Genomic DNA, 21,057 nt, shown 5'->3' with positions numbered 1-21,057 from the left:
TGAGAACCACTGGTCTAGTTGCTTTGGCATGCAATGCCCTATAACGATGTCCTGAGGGGAGAAGTTGAAATAGGTTTTGTCCAGGAAGTAAGCGGCCTACAGATACTTTCTCAGCCCTCTTTCTGGTTCGTGCACTATACAGATCCTCAGTGGAAGGGAGGCTGGTTGCAGTCGTTTTTTCTGCAATTCTAACTATTTATTGAAGTCTATACTTACGTGTCTATATTCTAAGATACTCTGTGTCTAACCTTGTAGATGCCATTTATTTATAGTGACTAATAATAGTTCTGTTATCAGATGACTTTTGTGCTTCTTGTGGCAAAGGTATCCATGTTAATTATGCATTTTAGAAAAAATGGGGTGGGGAGTATTGCTTGCTCTATAATTATTAATCAGTTTTATTAAAGGACTCTGAATTTGTATGAGGATTTTACATAAATGATTTGAAAGTTCAAATATAGAATGTTCCACATTATTCAAACTTTAGCTAAATAGAGCCATTGTGCAGCCATCACAAGGACAGCTATTTTGAAAATAAATTTTACTGACAGCTGGAAAAAGAAATACAAATTTTCATTAGAACTGAGGCAATATTTATGGATAGATCAAATTTTATAGCAAAACAGAAACAAAATTATGAGCATATTTTACGTTTTGAGATTTGTTTTTGCTGTATTATCAACCATCTTCAGTCTCATCGAAGTCTGAATGTAGGTTTGTTCAGTGGAATATATATTGAATAGTGTGTGTGTCTACACGTATGGCCATTTTATTGTTATGTATGTCATAAAATGTATTTCACATATGAATGACATACATTTATGGTAAAAAGTATTCCTGACAGCCAGTGACAGATTTGTGGGTCTAGGAGACAATGGAAATTTGTTCTAGCAAAATGCTGCACGTCAAAAAACAAGGTAGAATATAAGTTTTAATGTGTAACTGGAGGAATGTTAAATGTCAAGCCTATTAATATTCATATTCAGTATCCTTGAAGCCTGCAGTCAAACTAGGGTAGAGACAGTCGGCGGTCAAGGAGGGTGGGGCACAGTTATCTATTGCAACAAAAATTGGACAACAGATTTGGTATATAAACTGAACATATAACGTGAGAAGGACTAGAAGTTCATAAAAGCTGACTTTGCTTTTACTGGCAAATTAGGAGCCATGCTTCAGCATTTTAGTTTTTCAGCTTCCTTTGTATTGTTTTTTGATAAAACACAGTCTTGAGTGATTTTTTTAAAACATGTCTAAAATGAACTAGGTTTTAAATTCCGTAAAAGTGGCCTTTGCACATTTCACAGGCATTACCCTTTGAATCCCAAAATTGTCTTAAACTCGCAAGTCCCAAGTGATCTCCAGCTGATCATAAAGGGAGCATCTCGGAGTTCCCTAAGAAAAGAATTTTACAGAGTCAGCCTTCTATACAGGTAGTCCTCAAATTTACAATTCATTTAGTCACAGTTTGAAGTTACAACAGCGCTGAAAAAAGTGACTTCTTACCATTTTTGACACCATTGCAGCATCCCCATGGTCACGTGATTTATATTTGTATGCTTGACAACTGACTCATATTTATGACAGTTGTGGTGTCCAGGGGTCAATGGGGAAACCAGATTCGCTTAGTAACCATGTTACTAATCTAACAACTGCAGTGATTCAGTTAACAGATGGGACAAGAAAAGTCATAAAATGGGGCAAACCTCACTTAACAAATTTCTCACTTAGCAACATAAATTTTGGGCTCAATTATGGTCGTAAGTTGAAGAGTACCTGTAGTGTGTGGGTAGACACTTAGCCAATAGGAATGATGGAACTGCAAACTTCATCTGATAGTCTGATGATACAATAGGGTAGAACATATAAATGCACGCTATTCATGGGACATAATTGTCTGACTTTGCATATATTTTTACTTTTTATTCCAAGATATTACTCAGTTTTGTTGACACTAGTGAGACTTGAATGTATTTAATCTTAATTTTGTTTCTTTCTCATGCAACACATAATAAATGAAACACAAAAATAGTGCCATGATATACTTCCATGACCATCAGCTATGAGACATGGGAAGTTCCTTAATTACATGATTTTGAAGCCAATATCATCTGCTAGAAAAATTCTTCAGAAACAGGAACTGCAAGTATTTGCTTTGCAAACAATCTCAGTTCCGTTTCCAAATAAATTGGCTGCATTTTAATCACAGCAATTCTGGGAAAGCAGCTGGATTCATCTTCACTAAGCTTGTGCTACTATTGTTCCTTAGCACAAATAAATACTCTCAGTGTGTTTCACAAAATCGGAGGGGGAAAAACTCAGAACATTGGTTAATAAGTTACCACATTTTTATTTAGCAGTAGATTAACAAGGAGACATTTTTATATGCTAGGATTTGAATGTGTAGTTGAGTCAGTATTTCCCAATTTTCAAGAGGATTTAACTGCGTAGATGTTTTTGGACATCCTGAAAAACTTAGTGCACTTTAAGGGTGGATGCTGATAAATATCAACATACAATTGGAAAGGAAGCTTGGATTGTTCATACACCCAGATACAGGAAGATCACAGAGGCCTACGTAAAATATGACATAAAAGAGGAAAACAAATTAAGAAATATGATGATGATGCACCTACATACTATAACCACAAAGCTCTCTGTTATGACAGCTTATAGAAAAAGGAAAGGATCCTGCATTTTCTCTATAAGAAAATGTTGGAGGCTAAATCTATTTACAAATTTCTTTGACATTCTTGTTCAGAGACCCAAACTTGGGAATATGTATATTTTTAACAATAGATTATTGTACTTCTCACTGAAACTAGGCTCTCCTATGATGTTTGGGGGGCATAAACCTACCAAATAGATAATATATTTGAAAATCAGCACTTCTGATTTATTTCATTCAGACAGAAACATTCAAAATAAAACAGACAAATTAGAGATAAGGTCTGATATGAGAAGGTTGATGACAACTTTGAATTTTCCACAAAAGTCCCATAATAAACAAGACTAATTTTATGCTAAAAGAGCCATCTGGAAACAACCAGAGAATTGACACTGTTTTTTCTTTTTTTTTTTAAGAATTGTATTTTCAGTATCTACCACTTCCCCCTAGAATTAAATCAAGTGTCATGGCCAACTCATGTTTTCTTTAAAGTCATTCAAGCTGCATTTACCTTGTTGAACTGTGAATTTATAATCAGATTATAAACAGAAGTTTTTCTTCACGTTTACAAGCAGTAAAGACATTGTTTATACTAATAGCCCATTTATAGCTCTAGTATAAGGGTGGGGGGATGAGAATGTTGATCTGGAAATGACCCTGGGAAAGATTAACTTTCTCTCATTAAGCCTAGAGAGAGTCTTTCTAGTCCTCTCTTGTCCCCCACCACAAAAACATTCCCGGGCTTGCAGTGCAAGTCTTGTTCAGGCCATCCTTCCTTACAACTGGTTTTCCTGTGATTTCCTTTCCTGACTTTTATGCCATCACTGAAATTCTCTTTAAGGTTTAAATTTTCTTGTTGAAATGCTATGAAACAGTAAGTTTACTGGTTCCTTTGTTTATAAACATATATTCCCCATCCTTATGGGGAGAAATAAGTCAATTTTTCAAAAAGATGGGAAAAATATCTGTGTGCTCTCAATTAATTGAAATAAATTAGTTTTGCCTAATTAGTGGGAATTTAATATCTGTAGATAGCTAATAAAATATTAACTATTTCTAGTACTCTAGTACCCACTTACCTGTATGTAAGTCAGTTGCACGCCTGTCCACTGATGTTGGTCATAATACTTTTTCGGAAGTCTAAATGTGTCCGTGAGAAATCCAACAGTAGATTTTGTCTTAAACTGAGCCAATTCTAGTTAGAGTTTGACACAAAAAACCTGAGTAACAGTGAGGGCCAAGTCTCTCCACATCTTCAGATCTTGCATTATTTCGGAAGATGTGGAGAGACCTGGCCCATAGAATCGCCAAGAGTTGGACTCAACTGAATAGATAACAGCAAGTTCTGCAAAGATCAAGCCTGCTATAAAAACAGTGAACCAGAATGTGTATGCATCAGTAAAGATTTCTAGAAACTGCTTACAAGAGGAAATCTGAATTTCAAGCTTTGATATTAGTGGTAAGGAGGATTGCCTGATGAAGAACAATATGTAACTCAAATATATTGGATATTTTAGACTCATTTTTACATCAATACTTGACAGTTTTTATTACCGTACCCTTTTTTAATTTTCCAATCCCTGTCCTCTTAGACCACAGATTTATATTATACTCTTCATGCTATCACAGCCACCTTATCCTTGCCACTTAAAGTTTGAGATTAAGAGAGCAGTGCTTTGTTCTGCGCAGGTTTTTGCACAGTTTTCAGTGAGGTATAAAGCCATCTATCTGTATCAGATGGCTCATCTATGAACACTAGGAAGTTTCTTACAGGATATGACTGATGCTTCATGGCAGCTGCAGCTTTCTCTCATCCTGCCTTTATGACACTATTCACATTAATGAATAAGCAGTTGCTTCAGAAAGACAGAAAGCAGCTTGCTGCTTTCTCTTTTGCTTTTGCTCAGGTATATGTCTGTGTGTCCCTGCATTGTGATCTCTCTCTTTCTTTGAGGCAAGACCCTTACGGCCTTGAAGGCAATGAGAATTCCTTCAAATTAGAAGTACACACCCCGAATTCCTTCCTTACAAAATGTCATATGATTTTGTGGACATAACCATGTGGTTTTCTTAGCAACAGAGTGAATGTGGTTTACCATTGCTTTTCTCTGCAGTATTTTTTCAACTACCCAGTCCAGCTTATATATCAAGATGATTTTGTATTTAAAAGTTAAATAGAGGTTAAAAAGCAAATGATATGAATTGGAATTTCAAATAGTTGAACTACTTCTGCAGAAGCCCATCAGAATTCGTATGGTGTGTGTCTGTAGACTTAAAGACACACATACCATATATTGTATATATTATAGTCATAGGCTATTCCTATTATGAAGTTTCAATTTATCCCATAAATTTTAACTTTTATAAATGCCCCAAAAGGAGATAGAGAATAAAGAAATCAAAGTAAGGTCTTTAAGGACAAACATGTTACATGTTTGTCAATTGGAGACAATTAAACGAGAAAATTAAAAATGTAGTGGCAGGAATGGATTTTGCAAAGAAATGGGTTTTAATTAATTCAGCTTGTCACAGGTAACATCATATATGCAGAAAACAAGCCAATTCACCCCCATCCTAACTTAAAACTATTTTACTTTGCTTGCTCAGATTTCTACAAGGTTATTTTGTTAAATAAAGTTAGCTGCCATTTCAAATCCCATTTGAATAGAGCAATATAAAAATCTGGATTTTTTTTTAAAAAGTAACACAAATATGAATTTTCTCTTTTCTCTCTGGAGATGGATCTGATCCTGCTGGCATTTCATAGGTCCTTACAGACCTGGCTCTGCGTCCAGAAATGAGACCCCAAGTGTGTGTGCAGGGACCTGTTTCTAGGTTATTTTAGCAATTACGATATATGATTTATTCTCAGCTGTTCTGCATTTTATTTTTTTTATTATTGTAATTGTTCTTTTTAAATTTTGTTTACCATCCAGAGTCACTTGGCGAGATGGATGACCATACAGATTGTATAAAGATATGTTTTTTAAAAAAAATTCCTTCTCATCCCTGTGGTGAGTATATACCAGGGGTCTTCAGCCCCCAGTCTGTGGACCAGTACTGGGCTGTGGCAGGCAGCACACAAAACCACGCCCCCTCTGGTCCACAGAAAATCCTCTCTCCACGGAACCGATCCCTGGTGCCCCAAAGGTTGGGGACCTCTGGTATATACAGTATATTCCTCAATCGTGAGTCCTCTACCAGAAGCCTGGGAGTTTGAGGATTCTGCACAGGATCTTAGCTACTCCTAGCACTGCAGTCTTCTGGATAGAGAGTTCTAATGTTATTCCTAGGATCTGTTGGATTACATAACTATTGCATCAAGGCACCAGAATTTTTTTTGATGTTTTGTGAAATGATTTGCCCTTTGGGTAAACAAGGTTCCAATTTTGATATCTTTTTGGATGTCTATCCTCATATATTTGCCTTTTCCAAATGTGTATCTCCCCAAACTTTTGCCTTTTAAATGAAGATTTTTTATTTATTTTTTAGTATTTTTATTCTGTTTCTACTTCTTTTCAGTTAAAACCTGTATTAAAATTGGGATCAATAATGGATTGAAATCAAACCAAGAATAGTAAAAAAAACATAACAGAGCAAATAAATAGAACCTGTGCAAGAGCTATTTTTTTAAAAAATGTATAGTTTGGAAGTATATTTATTTTAGGTGATATAATTATTTCTAAGAATTTTAGGTGCCAAAATATTGGTTTGGCTTATTTGTATATGGGTTTATTTACAAATATATACAGTAGTACTTTTTAAGATGTGTACCTGCAGATAAGCCAAATTTGTGAAAATTAAAACATACAAAAATTTCAAGGGTTGGCTTATCTGCATTTTTCACGGTATTTTGTTTCAGAATTCATGGGTCTGCTCATTTGAGGATGAGTTCATAGATGAATATATATGGGGTATATATTTTTAATCTTAATTTTAAAAAATCAACTTTTTAAGAAATCTACATTGAATATTGAAAATGTTCTTTGGCTGGAAAAACACTGAAATTATTTTAGAATTCTTAAATGTGGTTCAAAAAAATTTAAAAAATGAAAATTGATGTAGAAATACTTTTAATAAAGAACTGACTAGATCTCAAAAACAATTGTTATGTCACTTTCATAGGTGAAATATTTCAGATATTTCATAGGTGCCTTGCTCCATCCAGTGGTTGGACTAGGCATGTAAGATAATTCTTTTTTGCTATACGTTGTGCTTTTATATGTTGGTGTAAGGTGCCTCCTCCCGGTTAAGCATGTTAAAGTAATGAGCAAAGAAACATAGGTTCTTGTTTTACTAGGACTATCAGATCAGATCCCAAGTAATCAGATAACTAGTAGAAAACTCTACTGCCGCATAATGATCATCTAGATTTGTGCAGCCCAGATGTCGGACCCCTTATATCAGGGGTCCCCAACCCCAATCGGTGGACCGGCACCGGTCAGCAGCATGCCAAAAACTGGTCCGTGCAAACAAGCGAAGCCCCATCCACAGGATGCAGGCAGCATGCAAAACCACGCCCCCTCTGGTCCACGAAAAAACCTCTATCCACAGAACCGGTCCCTCGTGCCCGAAAGATTGGAGACCTCTGCCTTGTATTACTTGCTTTCCTAGATCCATCCCTTTTCCATTTCTTCTTAAATTAAGAACAACGTACAGGTAGTCCTCAACTTATGACCACAAACTGAGCCCAAAATTTCCATTGCTAAGTGAGACATTTGTTGGCCCCATTTTATGACCTTTCTTGCCACAGTTGTGAAGTGAATCGCTGCAGTTTTTAAGTTGGTAATGTGGTTATTAAATGAATCTGGCTTCCCCATTGACTTTGCTTGTCAGAAGATCACAAATTATGATCACATAACCCTGGGACACTGCAACCATCATAAATATGAGTCAGTTGCCAAGCCTCTGAAATTTGATCATGTGACCATGGGGATGCTATAAAGGTCATAAGTGTGAAAAATGGTCATAAGCCACTTTTTTCACTGCCGTTGTAACTTTGAATGGTCACTAAATGAACTGTTGTAAGTAGCGGACTACCTGTAACAATAATCTCTGAACCAACATCCTTGATTTCAAACAGAAAATACCATTACATGGTCAATATACAATACACTGCATTTGTCTGCATTGTGGATTTTGTAACATGGTTATGGATTAAAGGCATTTAGTATCTTAATAAATCGGAAGCAACCTATCTTCATTCCCTATTTTGTAAAACTAAAATGGAATTGAGGATCTCTACAAATTATGACACAGCTAAATCTATATTCAGAGAATGCAGATTTAGCATCTGTAAGAACTTGCTCAGTCAGACATAAGTCCCCTAGTCTTGCATTTTTTATAATTGAATATCGACCTGTGAAAAACCTGGAACACCCTTCTGTTTATTGGAATTCTTGGGGTAAATACTAGCTAGTTATAATTTTTTTTTTAAATCTTAAATTTCTTCTTATATTGGAAAGATGCCTGGATTGTACATTTTACTTTTAAAGGACAGTAATTACCGTATTTTTCTGTGTATAAGACGCACCCTTGTATAAGACGCTCTGGCATGCAAGTTCCAAGTTTACAGCAAACAAAGTCAGCGCTGGGAGCAACTGCCTCCCAGCGCTCTAAATAGACGCCTCCTGGTCAGCCCAATCCACCCACCCACCTAACTAGCATCTGCCATGATGAGCATGCATAGTCAGTTCACAGCAGCAGCTTTCCGACCCTGGTAAACAAACTGGCATGAGCACCAGCATGACAGCAAGGCAAGGGTTTTAAACTCCCCGCTGTTTCTCCACGCCAATCAGCTGTTCGGCGGAGTGCCAAACAGCTGAGCCGACAAATCCAGAAGTTTGGCCGGCCGCTATTATTGAGCAGGACGGCCTCGCAGCTGCGTTCTGCAGAGTCTCTGGCCAGCATACAGGTACGAGGAAGGGAAAGGGCTGTCACTGCCATCCATGCTGCCAGTCCCATCCGCTGCCTTGCTGCCTCCAGACACCACCATCCGACGATCTTCCCCCCTCCTCCCTCCCGCTAGTGGCAAGCCCACAGGGGCTTGACACCTGCATCGGGTGGCATGGCAGCAGCATGTAAAGACCCCATACAGGCATGCCCTGGGCTGCGGAGGTTACCATTATTTTTTCGTGTATAAGACGCTGCACTTATATAAGATGTACCTGATTTTTGAACAGGGTGTTTGCAGGAAAAAATAGCTTCTTATACACAGAAAAATACAGTAATTCGTTTAATGGTGACTCATTGTAGTTTTTTTAAAAAATTAAGATCAAAGCCATATCACCTCCACTTTTCAAGAAGTACAGCATCTCTCAGGTATTAAGTGATCCATTGTTGGACAAATGTCTGTCAACTAACTATTCATCCATCTGTGAGTGCAGGTTCTGTTAATCTTGCAGGAGTAACTAACGCATGGATTTATATCCAGTCACTAATGTGTCTCAGTAACTACATATACCTCCTAGTTGATATAGTACAGGCAACAGTATATTGGTACGCAGAGTGATTCCTAAATTAAAGAGCCTAGTTTCAATAGTATGAAAACTATGTGCATCTCTAGGGTAAAACTAAGTTTTCACTGTACTTGCAGAAACCCTGGGCAAAATGTACAAAATCTATAATTTGATTGAGATGAGAGGTACCAAAAATTATCAGGCCATTTGCAGACCCAAGAATGGATAAGAATTCTTAGAAGAACTTTTTTTTTAATAAATGATTTAAGCATGCCTGTTCATTTGCATACACTTAGCAAAAGAAACAATATGAATTTTAAAATATTGTTGCTATATTTATGGCAATAGATTGGAATTATTGTGGATATTATGAGAGCTGTGAAGGTATGTCAGACTTATTTTTTTGGAAGTATTAAGAATGGGAGAGGGGAGGAATGGATATGGGAAAAAAAGGGTTGAAGTGAAAAGAACTAGAGCAGTGGTTCTCAACCTGTGGGTCGGAACAACCATTTCACGGGGGTCGCCAAACAAGGCTATCCGCCATTTTTCCCCCCATTTTCTTTGGCCACGCCCCGGCACCCAGTGATGTATAAGTGGTTGGGGGTCACCACAACATGGGGAACTGTATTATGGGGTCGCGGCATTAGAAAGGTTGAAAACCACTGAACTAGAGTGATAGTAAAATGATTGCAAAGGAAGATACTAGTCTATGAAATGGTATAAAAAGATTGGTTAATTTTCAAATGGAGTGAATATAAAGTAGATATAAGGAAAGAGGAAATTGGAAGAGTGAAAAGAATTATGTTACGGAGTGCCACAGAAGTACATACAGAGTTATGCTAATGGGAAATATGAAAAAGGATGGTTGGTGAAATGCCGGAGGGTGAGAGGGGAAAGCAAAGATAAGAGGTTTATTTTTGTAAAAGAAATGAAAATGAGAGAAAAATGAAGTACTAGATGCATAGAGAGAGAAAAAATGCAAAGAATGTAGAAAAAAACAAATGGTTAAGATTAAAGGATGCAATACAGAGTGATTTTGATGGAAATAAAAATTGTTTGGGAAATGTGAAAATAAGGCTAAACAAGAAATCTCCAGTAGACTGAATCACATTAAAAATGAAGTGATGCAATGATGAATTTGAAGCAAGGCAATCCTGGAAGGAGTATTTTAGATATTTTAATAAGAATTATAATTTGTGTCATGAGCAAATTTGACATGAGTGCTACATATGTTGGTGTCCAAGAAAAAAATGTTGTAAAGGAAGTAATAAATTATATGAGAATGTAGAAAATAGGTAATACCGCAGATATAATTGGTGTTATTGGCGAAATGGGGTTAAAAATGTGGTTTCCTAATACAGTGGTATATGACTGATTTGAAAACTATGTCCTCTAATTAAGATGCTGCTATTGTTTCCTATGCAAGGGAGAAAAAGTAAAAGGTAATGCAAAAGCTGAAGTGGGAATAAGTTTAAATGTGTGTAGTAAGTTGTTTCATACAGCTCTGATTGATAGTATACAAAATGTGACAATGGGCAACATTTGAGAAGTATAATGTGCCTAATACTTGATAGGACAGATACAGAACAGATTTTTGTTCTCCAGCAAGTCATTAAAAAATGTGTACATATAAGGGGGAAAATTACAGTATTTAAGTGTCAGTAGGAATACAGGGAACGCTTAGCAAATGGTTCAGTGTTAATCAGGACATAAGACAAGAATGCCAGTTGTCTCTTTGATTATTTAAACTTATTTATGGATAAACATATCAAGAATCAATAAAGAAGAATGAATGTTTGCAGTCAGGGCTGAAATGAAGGCTCCTTGATGCCCTCTGGTTGTTTTTTTACATACGTTTCATACTCAGACGAGTAACATTGTAAGTACTAGTCCCTTATCGTGGGATAAGTTGGTTGCCAAATCTAGCTGTAGATTGCCTAGCTCTTCTAGCTGCCATTAGGTCTTTTCAGTAATTGTTTCCAGAAGAGTGTAAGGCCAAATCCTATCCTTTCACATATATATGTTTTGTTCTCCAAGAGGTCAAAAGAGAGGAGAATTGTAAGGAAAACAAGTTGTTGGAGGAGTGGAAACCTGTTGGCAAGATAGAAACATAGAAGGAATGCACAGGGCAACCTTGACATTCTCCTTTCTTAGTACATTTTATCAAAACTGCTATGGCAATGCAGCCAATACGTTTCTCTTTATTAACACAATAACACTTTCTTGAGGATAGTTAACAGGGAATGGGCAGGAGGATAACTTGATGCTTGCTAATTTTGAATGTTCATGCTTACATCATCTATTACCTATGCCTAGGTATGATTATCCTTTTCTCCTCCTTTCCTAGAATGAATAAATATGAGTACATTCTTCTATCTGTAGGAATTCTTCTCACTATTTTCTGAAGGGAAATTCCTCCAGTAGACACTGAATAAACAACAACTGCAGTGAGCCGTTTGGTCCTGTGTTTGATTCCAAATGTCTATTACAGTGTTTCTCAACCTTGACAATTTTAAGGCATGTGGACTTCAACTCCCAGAATTCCACAGCCAGCATTTCTGGCTGTGGAATTCTGGGAGTTGAAGTCCACATGCCTTAAAATTGTCAAGGTTGAGAAACACTGGTCTATTAATTCTTTCATATAAAATCTGTTCATTCTGTATAGAAGCCAGAGAACTACAGCCATAATTGTTGTTCATAATATGTGCTACCAGATTCCTGGTTAGTTTTTGCTGTACAAATCAGGACCAGTTATCAATTTTAATCATGTTTAGTAACTTTCATCCATAGAGCGTGAAACTTTATATCATGATAATGTGGCTTTTCTCTTTGGATCAGAAAAGCAGTAAGTTAGCTAAGGCCATATCAGTAATTTTTTGGTTTTCAGAATAAATTGCCTACTTATTCTAAGTAGAGCTTCTGCTATATTTCTGACCTCTAGTGGTAACAGTAATTTGTGTTCCTTGACTGAAATGTCCAGTTTTTTGCATACTGCATGCACAGAAATGACATCATTTTAATGGATTTAACAAAAAGCAGTTTATGTCCATAGCTGCTTTTATGGGAATATAAAAATATAGTTCGTGTTTTCCTGTTCATGATAATTAAAGAGATCATCATTTAGAAAAATAGGAATGGAGAACACTTCTTTCCTCCAGTATTTCAGAATTAAACATTAGCCAAACCATTATTATTTTAAATATATGTTGGGGTGATTTTTTATGTTTGACAGTTTAATCAAACAAAGAAATATATTTGAGCCTTGAAATAATGTAATTTCAAGACACATTCTGTGGTGCTGGTATCATATGAAGAAATCAGATGCATTGTGGATCAGATTCCAGTGTCAACCCCCTGTGGGCTTGCCACTAATGGGAGGAGGAGGGGGGACAAGATCGTCAGATGGAGGCATCCAGAGGCAGCGGATGGGACCAGCAGTAGAGATGGCAGTGACAGTCCCTTCCCTCCCTCATACCTGTATACTGGAAGGGGGACCCTGCGGAACGGAGCTGTGCAGCTGATTGGCGTGGAGAAATGATGGGGAGCAGAAATCCTGCCTTGTTTCCTTGCTTTGCTGCCATACCGGTGCTCACGCTGGATGCTGGCTAGGTGGGTGTGGGGTGGGGCCGGCCGGGAGATGTCTATTTGTTTGCTGCTTGTTTGAATACTGCATGCCAGAGCGTATTGTGAATAAACCGACCACCTGTGAACTCAACGGCTTGTTTCTTGTTGGAGCCAAGGGTGCAGCAAGGACCTCTGACATCCATTTTACTGGAATGTGTAGATACAGGTATTTAGTTCTGGCTTACTGGAGCACTCTATGCCTAGTAAGGGCATTCTGATTCCTTGATCCAAATATTAATTCAGGTACCAGCAGTGGTGGTGCAGTGGTTAGAATGCAGTATTGCAGGCTGACACTGCCCACAGTTCGATCCTGACTGGCTCAAGGTTGACTCAGCCTTCCATCCTTCTGAGGTGAATAAAATGACCCAGATTGTTTGGGGGCAATATGCTGACTCTGTAAACCACTTAGAGAGGATTGTAAGGTGCTGTGGAGTGGTATATAAGTCTAAGTGCTATTATTATTATTATTATTATTGCCTGGAACCATTTATATGGAAAATAAGACTCCTTAGTTACAACAGTTTCATTGGCTACTAATCTATTTGGGGGCATAAATCAAAGTGCTGATTGTGACTGTTGGATCAAACTCTTTTAACAGATTACTTTGTTCTGTATGAAACTATCTTCATTTTAAGGGAGCCTCCATTTGAGGGAAGCCTTTATGTACCATCACTTCAAGAGCACATTAGATAAGATAGCAAGAAAGTGCATTTAAATGAACCCATTGTTGGAGTTTAGGATTTAGCCGGAAAAATTGTTCACTTTTTCTTTGTATAGTTAATTGTTTTGGCTGATGAGCTTTTGAATTTACTTTTGCTGTTAATGCCTTGAACTGCCACTGTTTCTACAGAACTAAAAGTAACTGCTGGTTGTATGGACATATCCACATCAGTTTTCTTAGCAACATTGTGCAAGTGGTCCGCCTTTGCCTTTTACTGGGATTTTTTTTTTTTTTACCAGTCTAGCCTACAGCCCTGGAATTTGCTGATGGTCTTTCACCCAAATGCTGTCCAGGTTTGATTATATGTGACATGCATCAAATAGTAATTTGAGAAACCTTACCTTCACTGGCGTTTCTCAGAGGATATGGTTAATATAGTATGGGCAGCCTTATTCATAGCATTTGAAAAATCAGTATGTATGAGAGAGTAACAAACTATAGAGCGACTTCTTCTCACGTGCCTTCCACTCTTTTGCTTTTAGTCTACTAAAATCAGGAAGCAGTGAAGCATCTCAAAGGAAAACAGAAATGTAGCCCTGAACCTGTACTGTACAAGTAGACCACAATTGGGACCAGCATTATCCATGGTTAAGCCAGGCAGTTGTTATAGGAGTTTGTGCCCTTTTTGCCATGGTTGTTAAGCAAATAACTGCAGTTGTAAAGTGACTCACACAGTCGTTAAGTGAATCTGGCTTTTCCCATTGATTTTGTTGATCGGAAGCCAGATGGGAAGGTTGCCAATGGTGATCACATGACCCCAGGATGCTGCAACTGTCATAAATACGTGCCTGATCATCAAGTGCCAGAATTTTCATCATGCAATAGTTGTAAGTGTAAGAATTGGTTGTAAAAATCACTTTTTTTCAGTGCTGTTGATCTCTAAACAAGTTATTATAAGTCAAGGACTATCTGTAGTCAGGTCTAAAAACATGGCTACTGATGCCCAGTAGTTCCCTTGAAAGAACGTACATCTGTATACACATACATACATACACACATGTGCATCTTTTTTTAGTTGTTATGATTACTGGCCCCTGCTTGAAAATTGGTAGGCAATTTTTTTTTAACTCGATCCTTTTTAAGATGCGTCAAGCTTTCTCATCTGTAATAACCTTCTGCAGCTTATCCTGCTTAAATGCTCCTCTGGTTTGGCAGTTGGGTATATGTTTTCAGGCTCTCTTTTTCAAATCTGTTGCCTAGCGAAGGAAATTTTGATTGGGTCTTTACAGGTAAAATAGAGAAGATCAAACCACCTCCATCTCCAACTGGTGAAGGTCCCCCTTCGCATCCCAGCTCCGCATCAGATGAAACTGGAGGATCCCAAAGAGCCAAGAACCTGATGCAGACGCTTATGGAAGACTATGAAAGTCACAAAACCAAAAGGCGGGAGAGGATGGATGAGAACAGTGTAAGCATATTCCGTTTCTCCCTTGCCATTTCTTCCACATACAGACTTAAGGAGGAAAAAAAAACCCCTTAGACTTTTATAAGTTGCCTTCCAAGAATTTGGTGCACAAGGCAATAAGCGAAACAGACTAGAGTGAGGAAAATTGAAGAAGAAGAAGAAGAAAAAAGCAGTTCCTTTTAAAGGGGGCACGAGAAGGGGCTTTGCATATGAGACTGCCAGAGATTGCTAGGCTCAGAATACCAGGGGCAAACCGAATATCCTTTCCATAGCCACTCTACCAATGGTGAGGGAGAGATTGGTGGGGAAAGGCAGCGAAGAGGAAGAGGTGGAAGGCCATGCTTGTAGAAACATCGACTCCAAAATGAGTTTTGTTCCCCATGGATTGGGGTTGGATACCTGGGTAGATGTAAATTTATTGAGCTGCATTGTGAAAACTTTGACCTCTCTTGTGAGCTAGCATTTCTTCCACTGAGATTAAGGCTGGAAAATATTTAGTACAATCAGAAATTGCAGAATTACCAAGCTGGCAGTGGTGGGAACTATATCAGGAAATGAGTTTTTTTTCCCCTCACAGCTTTTTGAGGGAAAAATGCCTAATTCTAATGCAATCAATTTAGCTTTTCCTAAAAATTGGGGGGGGGATGTCAATGTCTATCTAAGTTACAGGGGAATAAAGTTCCCAAGGGAGGGAATCCCCTCACAAAAGGTTCTCTTCTTGGATCTTGTCAGATGACCTTCCTCACTAGCCAGGGCCGGTGTCATTCCTTGCCTTCTGAATCTGATTAGATGGGTAGATGTATTCGAGGAGAGGAGGTTCTCAAGTATCCCAGGTCCATATGCCATGTTGGACTTTGTAGTTCATTACAAATATCTTGAATTGCACTTCGAAGCAGGCTGATACCCAATGCAGCATGCAGAGCAGAGATCTAACATGTGCTGCTCGCATGGCCACATTTTCCATCAGCTGTAGCTTCTGAGTGCTCTTCAAGGACAGGCCCGGGTGGAACGTGTTACAGTAGCCCATTTGGGAGGTAACCAGGGCATGAGCAACAGAGAGTCTCACACTGCCATGCTCCTACTGCCAGGCTTTCTAAATGAGGATGAAGTAAGTCCTGAGGAAGCCAATGCTAAGGCTACTACAGTATTTATGTTCCTTTGTTTTACTAAGGCTCCTAACCATGTTTAGAAACCCTCTGGACCCAGACATTTTATTGTCTAACTCTATTCAGAATCCTCATCTCCTACTGATAATCCTTAGAGTATCCTGTTATCATTGGTACAAGGGGAATGATCTAATAAGTAGCTTAAAGCCTTCTGAAAAACCCCTGCCATCATGGGTTCTTCTCATATTAGACCATTACACATTGATATCTTTATAGCCTCTCTGAGCTAAACCATTAAGTGTCCCTTGACTCCTGCTGAAGATTTTACCTTAGAAGCAAAATCCATGATAGGTCACCCCCAAGAGCTTGCTTTCCCACCATTCTTTGCTGAATGACAGCTGAGATTATGGATCTACTCCTCCATTTTGAGATTATGCCTCAAGGAAGAACAATCCTCTCTCCTATCAATCCACAAACACCAATCTATTCTATATGGAATAAGCAAGGAACTCATCAGTATGTATAAATCACAGTGACCAGGGCAAAGGGGAAATTAGTTACACTCTAATTTTTCGGGTGGCCATTTCTGAATTTACACAACTTGATATTTGGTTTTTCATGACATCAAGCTACTTCTCAAAACTTTACTATACAAGTAGCCCTCAGGTTATGACAGCAATTGGGACTAGAATTGCCATCTCTAAGTGATGGTCATAAAGTATGATGTATCACTTAGTGAAGGAAATTTTGGCAGTCCCAATTGCTGTCATTAAGTGAGGACCACACCGGTCATTAAGCAATAACCATGACTTCCAACTTCCTGCCATCTTTCCCATTGGCTTTGCTTGTGGGAAGCCAGCAGGGAATGTCAGAAATTGCAGTTGCCTGACTGTGGCTTGCTGCAATGTCATAATCATGAGCTGGATGCTGCGATCATCTGGATGCTGTGATCATCTGGATGTGATCATCATAATCATGATCATCTGGATGCTGTGAGGCCAGAACGATCTCTCATAAGTCCCCCTCATTCAGCATCATCACAAATTTAAACAGCACCTAAATGAGAGATTGTAACCCAAGGACTGCCTGTATTCTAAAGAAAAGGAGATGAGAGAGAGAGAGAGAGAGATTTATATATATTTATATTTCATATTCCTTAACAGCTCATCTCCCTTAGAGAGGGACTTGGGCAGTGATCATATGTACTAATCATATGTGATTCATGGAGAGAGCCGAAATTTGTCTAAGGTGTAGAAAATTCTAAATGGGGCTCTGAGCAGGCACAAAACTCATATGTATAAATTCACAAAAGACCACTTCAATGGTCTTTAATCAGAGGTAAGTAATCAGTTTTTTATTGGCAAAGTACTGTCCATTTCAAAGATCTCCATTTCTTAAAGGGAAGGATTTTGGTTATCTAAGAGAAAGTAAAGTCTTTAGGTCGTAAGATTTGGGAAATCCTTAGTTTGTAATAGAAGAATTATATAGGTAAGTAGATACAGTTGCAAGTAACATGCAGCTTACGCTGGTGTTCTTAAATTGCCTATTTTGCTTAGCAGGGAATTTTAACAGATAAAACTGCCTTAATGAGAAATTTAGAGACAGATACCCATTTTCAGTTCATTATAAGCATCATTCTTTCTCTGTTCTTTTTGTGCACTAATGAGAGTCTTTTCTCTTTCTGCTAGTACAACTATAAATTACTGTCTAACAAGGTTACTTCTGAGGTACTTTTCAAATGTTTGCCCTTTTAAGCACTTTGCTTATTTTTTTTTTTTTTCTTCTTCTTTTGCATGAGACTTTTGAGAGTTTCTCAGTTTTTGCATGCTGCTATAGTTTGCTTCTCGCTGCTATTTGTTGGAGCAATATTTGAAATTAGGAGCCATCATTTTCCCCCATGATTCCCCCACACCTAGACTATCAGTTGGATGACACCTCACGCTGCTTTTGGGAGTTCCCCTTAAGTCCATAGACTTACACCTTGGATAGCCACATGATTTTCTTTCTCCAGTTGTTTCTGCCCACCTGGTAAGTTTGGGCAGGGCTGGCACTCTTCAGGCCCAGCCTGTAAAATGGTGCCATCTGTTGGGACTTCAGAGATGGGCCTTTTCCATTGCTATCCAGGAACAGCATTCCCCTAAAATCTAACAGGTTTTTTGTGGTTTCTCTGACATCTTACAGCCATTGTATTGTTATCTGGTTGCTTTGTCTTTGTCTTTGGTGTTGTTTTAAGTTTATTATCTATACTTTGCAAATTACCTAAATTCATAATTGCTGTGATCTGTATGCTGACCAAATAAGCAAGATTAAATCTCTTGAACCTATATTCCAACCATACAATGGAATTTGAAAGAATCAAAATCAGTCCTTTCCCAAATCTTTCATGGGAAATCCTGTTTAGCTGCCATTTTAGGGTTCCTTCTTAAGGGAGCACAAAAAGAAAGGATTCTATATATATTTCCAGACTTGAACCAGGTATTTAAACTACACCCGTAGTTCCAGACTGGTTTTGTAACATGGATGTCTTCCCTGTGATCAGCCCATAATTCCCAACAATGTTATCAAAGAGTTATGCTTTTTGGCAACGGCGCTGAAACCTGGCTTCAGTCCTGCGGTAGGTATCATGCTAACAAAGGGCACCTCCCTAATTTATCATTCTGGGTATGTTAGAACAGCAATTTCCTGAATCTCCAACTAGTGTGGCTAATGGGGATTCAGGGATTTCAATCCCAATACATTTGAAAGCCAATTTTATTCTACAACTGAAATTTCACATTATTGATTCATTACCTTAATTAGGCACACTATAGCATTTTCTTTCTTCCCTGGCAACTGATTTCAACAAAAATCTTATGTTTTCATATTAAGAGTCCTCAGCGTCCCAGGATCTTGCGTGCTTTTTTGCCAAATAAATACCTGTATGTGACTTTGTGGCTTAGAGCAGCGGTTCTCAACCTATGGGTCGCGACCCCATTTGGGGTCAAATGACCATTTTACGGGGGACGCCAAACAACACGATCCGCCATTTTTCCCCCTCAGGGGGCGGTGCCACGCATGCGCACCGCGCATGGGGGTGGCGCCGCGCATGCGCGGCACGTCCGTGTGACCGGGGGTCACCATATAAAAAGGTTGAGAACCACTGGCTTAGAGGATAGAGGAAAATTAGAAGGAAGCCCAAGTTTAGAAAATTATAGACAATATTTCATGATTTTTTAAAAAAAAACAAACAACACCAAGGGAGCCAGCAAGCATTGCACTTTGTGAAAGAGGACATAATTTTGAGTGTGTGGATCGGAGTAAATATAGAGGTCTTGAACAGCAGGTAGGATCATTATCAATATACGTGTTGATTCATTGTCTCTGTGATATGGGATGGCATCTCTAAGAAGATGGATAGATCATACAGATGGATACTGATTTTCTATGAGAGCTTGATTGCAACAAAGGGTTTTGCCAACAATGTTCTTGATCACAGTTCTATGTGCTCTTTTGCTTCAAGGTTTAGCAAAAGCTCCTGGTTCAGAGAAGATTGGAGACATGATAGGTTAGAGCATAGGAAACAGTGGTTCTGCCATACTAACTGAACACCTGTATAAGGTAGTTTATACTGTACATGTCTACTCCAAAAAAAATCCCATAGGTTGGGTTTACTGCCTGCAAATGGGGCACAGAAGTACAGCCAGAAGTACAGCCTGAAATCTCATTAAACTTTGCTATATAACTATTATAAAAGACATTTTATTGGGGGGGGATTGGAAATCCATCACACACACCTCCCCCAAAGAGCAACCCATTTTATCTCAGGATAATAAACTAGGCTTACAGGTCAACTTTGCCCTGAGAGCATAAAATAGCATATTTAGTGTACTCTCCCTCATCACAACAACCTAGATTTCCTGGGTTGGACTAGGAAATAATGACTGCACTCTTTCATTTATGTATATTTTTACTTGGGAGCTCATAAGCTGACATCCTCATCCCACTGTTTCTCTGTTTGATTGTGTGTAAAGAGAGTATCAAAGATAAAAGAGTAAGAAACGCCCCAATAAATTTAAAGAAGGGCAAAAGAGGTTGTGTGTAGACCAATCAGATGTGTGTCTATGTAAAAGTGCTTAGCAATGCTGATATTGCTTTAGTTTGTTCCAAGATTTGCTGTCATACCAGCAATATTACAAAGTTGTAATCCTCACATTGTATAAGGAACAGGGTTGAGGAACTGGACAAAACGTCTCCATGAATTCATGTAACCAGTTCACTCACTTTATCATTCCATAACTCTAGAGGCCTTCCCAGAAAAAAAAAATGTTACTGCAGAACCATCTTGCCTAAATTTTAAGAGTTTTGTCACTCTTTTCCTCCTGCTTTGTTTTTCTTGAAGAAAAAAAATCTAGAAAAAATGCAGTGCAGTCACAGTGCTGATCGAAGAGAATATTTGTAGCTCGGGGTTGAACTGTGGGATCCTTGGGGTTCTCTGAGTTTGGTGGTTTTCTTGTAGACTTTTCATTACCAAACTAGGTAGCTTCATCAGTGCCATCTGCAAGAAAATCACCAAGCTCAGAGAGTCCCAAGGACCCCATAGTTACAGTACTTTTTGAACTGACAGGATTGGGAGCATATACCTGGAAGTGAATTTCCTCACCAGGAATTCATGATCAAAATATTCTGCTTCACTCACTCACTTCTATCATACATTTGTACAATACTTCTACTACTTCTCCTCTTTAATTGGGAATTCAGTGTGAAATATTAGCAGCAATGTTGTTATTTTTCTACTTATTTTAACCCCCCCACACACACACACACAAGTGCACTCAACAATGTGATTAAGTTAGTTCCTTGGATTTTCAGGTAGCTATGAATATATTTAACCTGTCTGAAATGTTTTTTGACTGATTTCTACATAAGATTTAGTTTAAATCTGAACAAGCTTGCCTTACTTTGGTGAAGCATATTTTATCAGTCCTTGGGAGATGCAAGTCATTTTGTACCACCAACCTATCATAACTTTTCAATTGTATCTTAAACCCACATAAACATTTTGGAGGATCTGACTAGTTCCTATGATTAATTTAACAAGT

At 38.2% G+C, this 21,057-nt stretch overlaps 1 protein-coding gene across 8 annotated transcripts in view; it reads left to right on the top strand.

The window, feature by feature from the left end:
- Positions 1–21,057, top strand: part of PALM2AKAP2 (PALM2 and AKAP2 fusion) — a 260,194-nt gene that overhangs the window by 235,220 nt on the left and 3,917 nt on the right. For 6 of the 8 annotated variants that reach the window (XM_039334431.1, XM_039334428.1, XM_039334430.1 and 3 more), the window contains 2 exons: positions 14,698–14,876; positions 17,668–17,706. The exons of 1 other annotated variant lie outside the window; for it this stretch is intronic. In XM_039334431.1, the coding sequence (XP_039190365.1) occupies positions 14,698–14,876; positions 17,668–17,706 (218 nt within the window). The remainder of the gene's footprint in view (positions 1–14,697; positions 14,877–17,667; positions 17,707–21,057) is intronic. One more of the 8 variants, XM_039334429.1, reaches the window with a different exon arrangement.

Source organism: Crotalus tigris, unplaced genomic scaffold (assembly GCF_016545835.1).
Source record: "Crotalus tigris isolate CLP2741 ecotype Arizona unplaced genomic scaffold, ASM1654583v1 scf7180000017630.2799268, whole genome shotgun sequence".
Taxonomy (NCBI): domain Eukaryota; kingdom Metazoa; phylum Chordata; class Lepidosauria; order Squamata; family Viperidae; genus Crotalus; species Crotalus tigris.
This window is presented reverse-complemented; position numbering and strand designations above follow the sequence as displayed.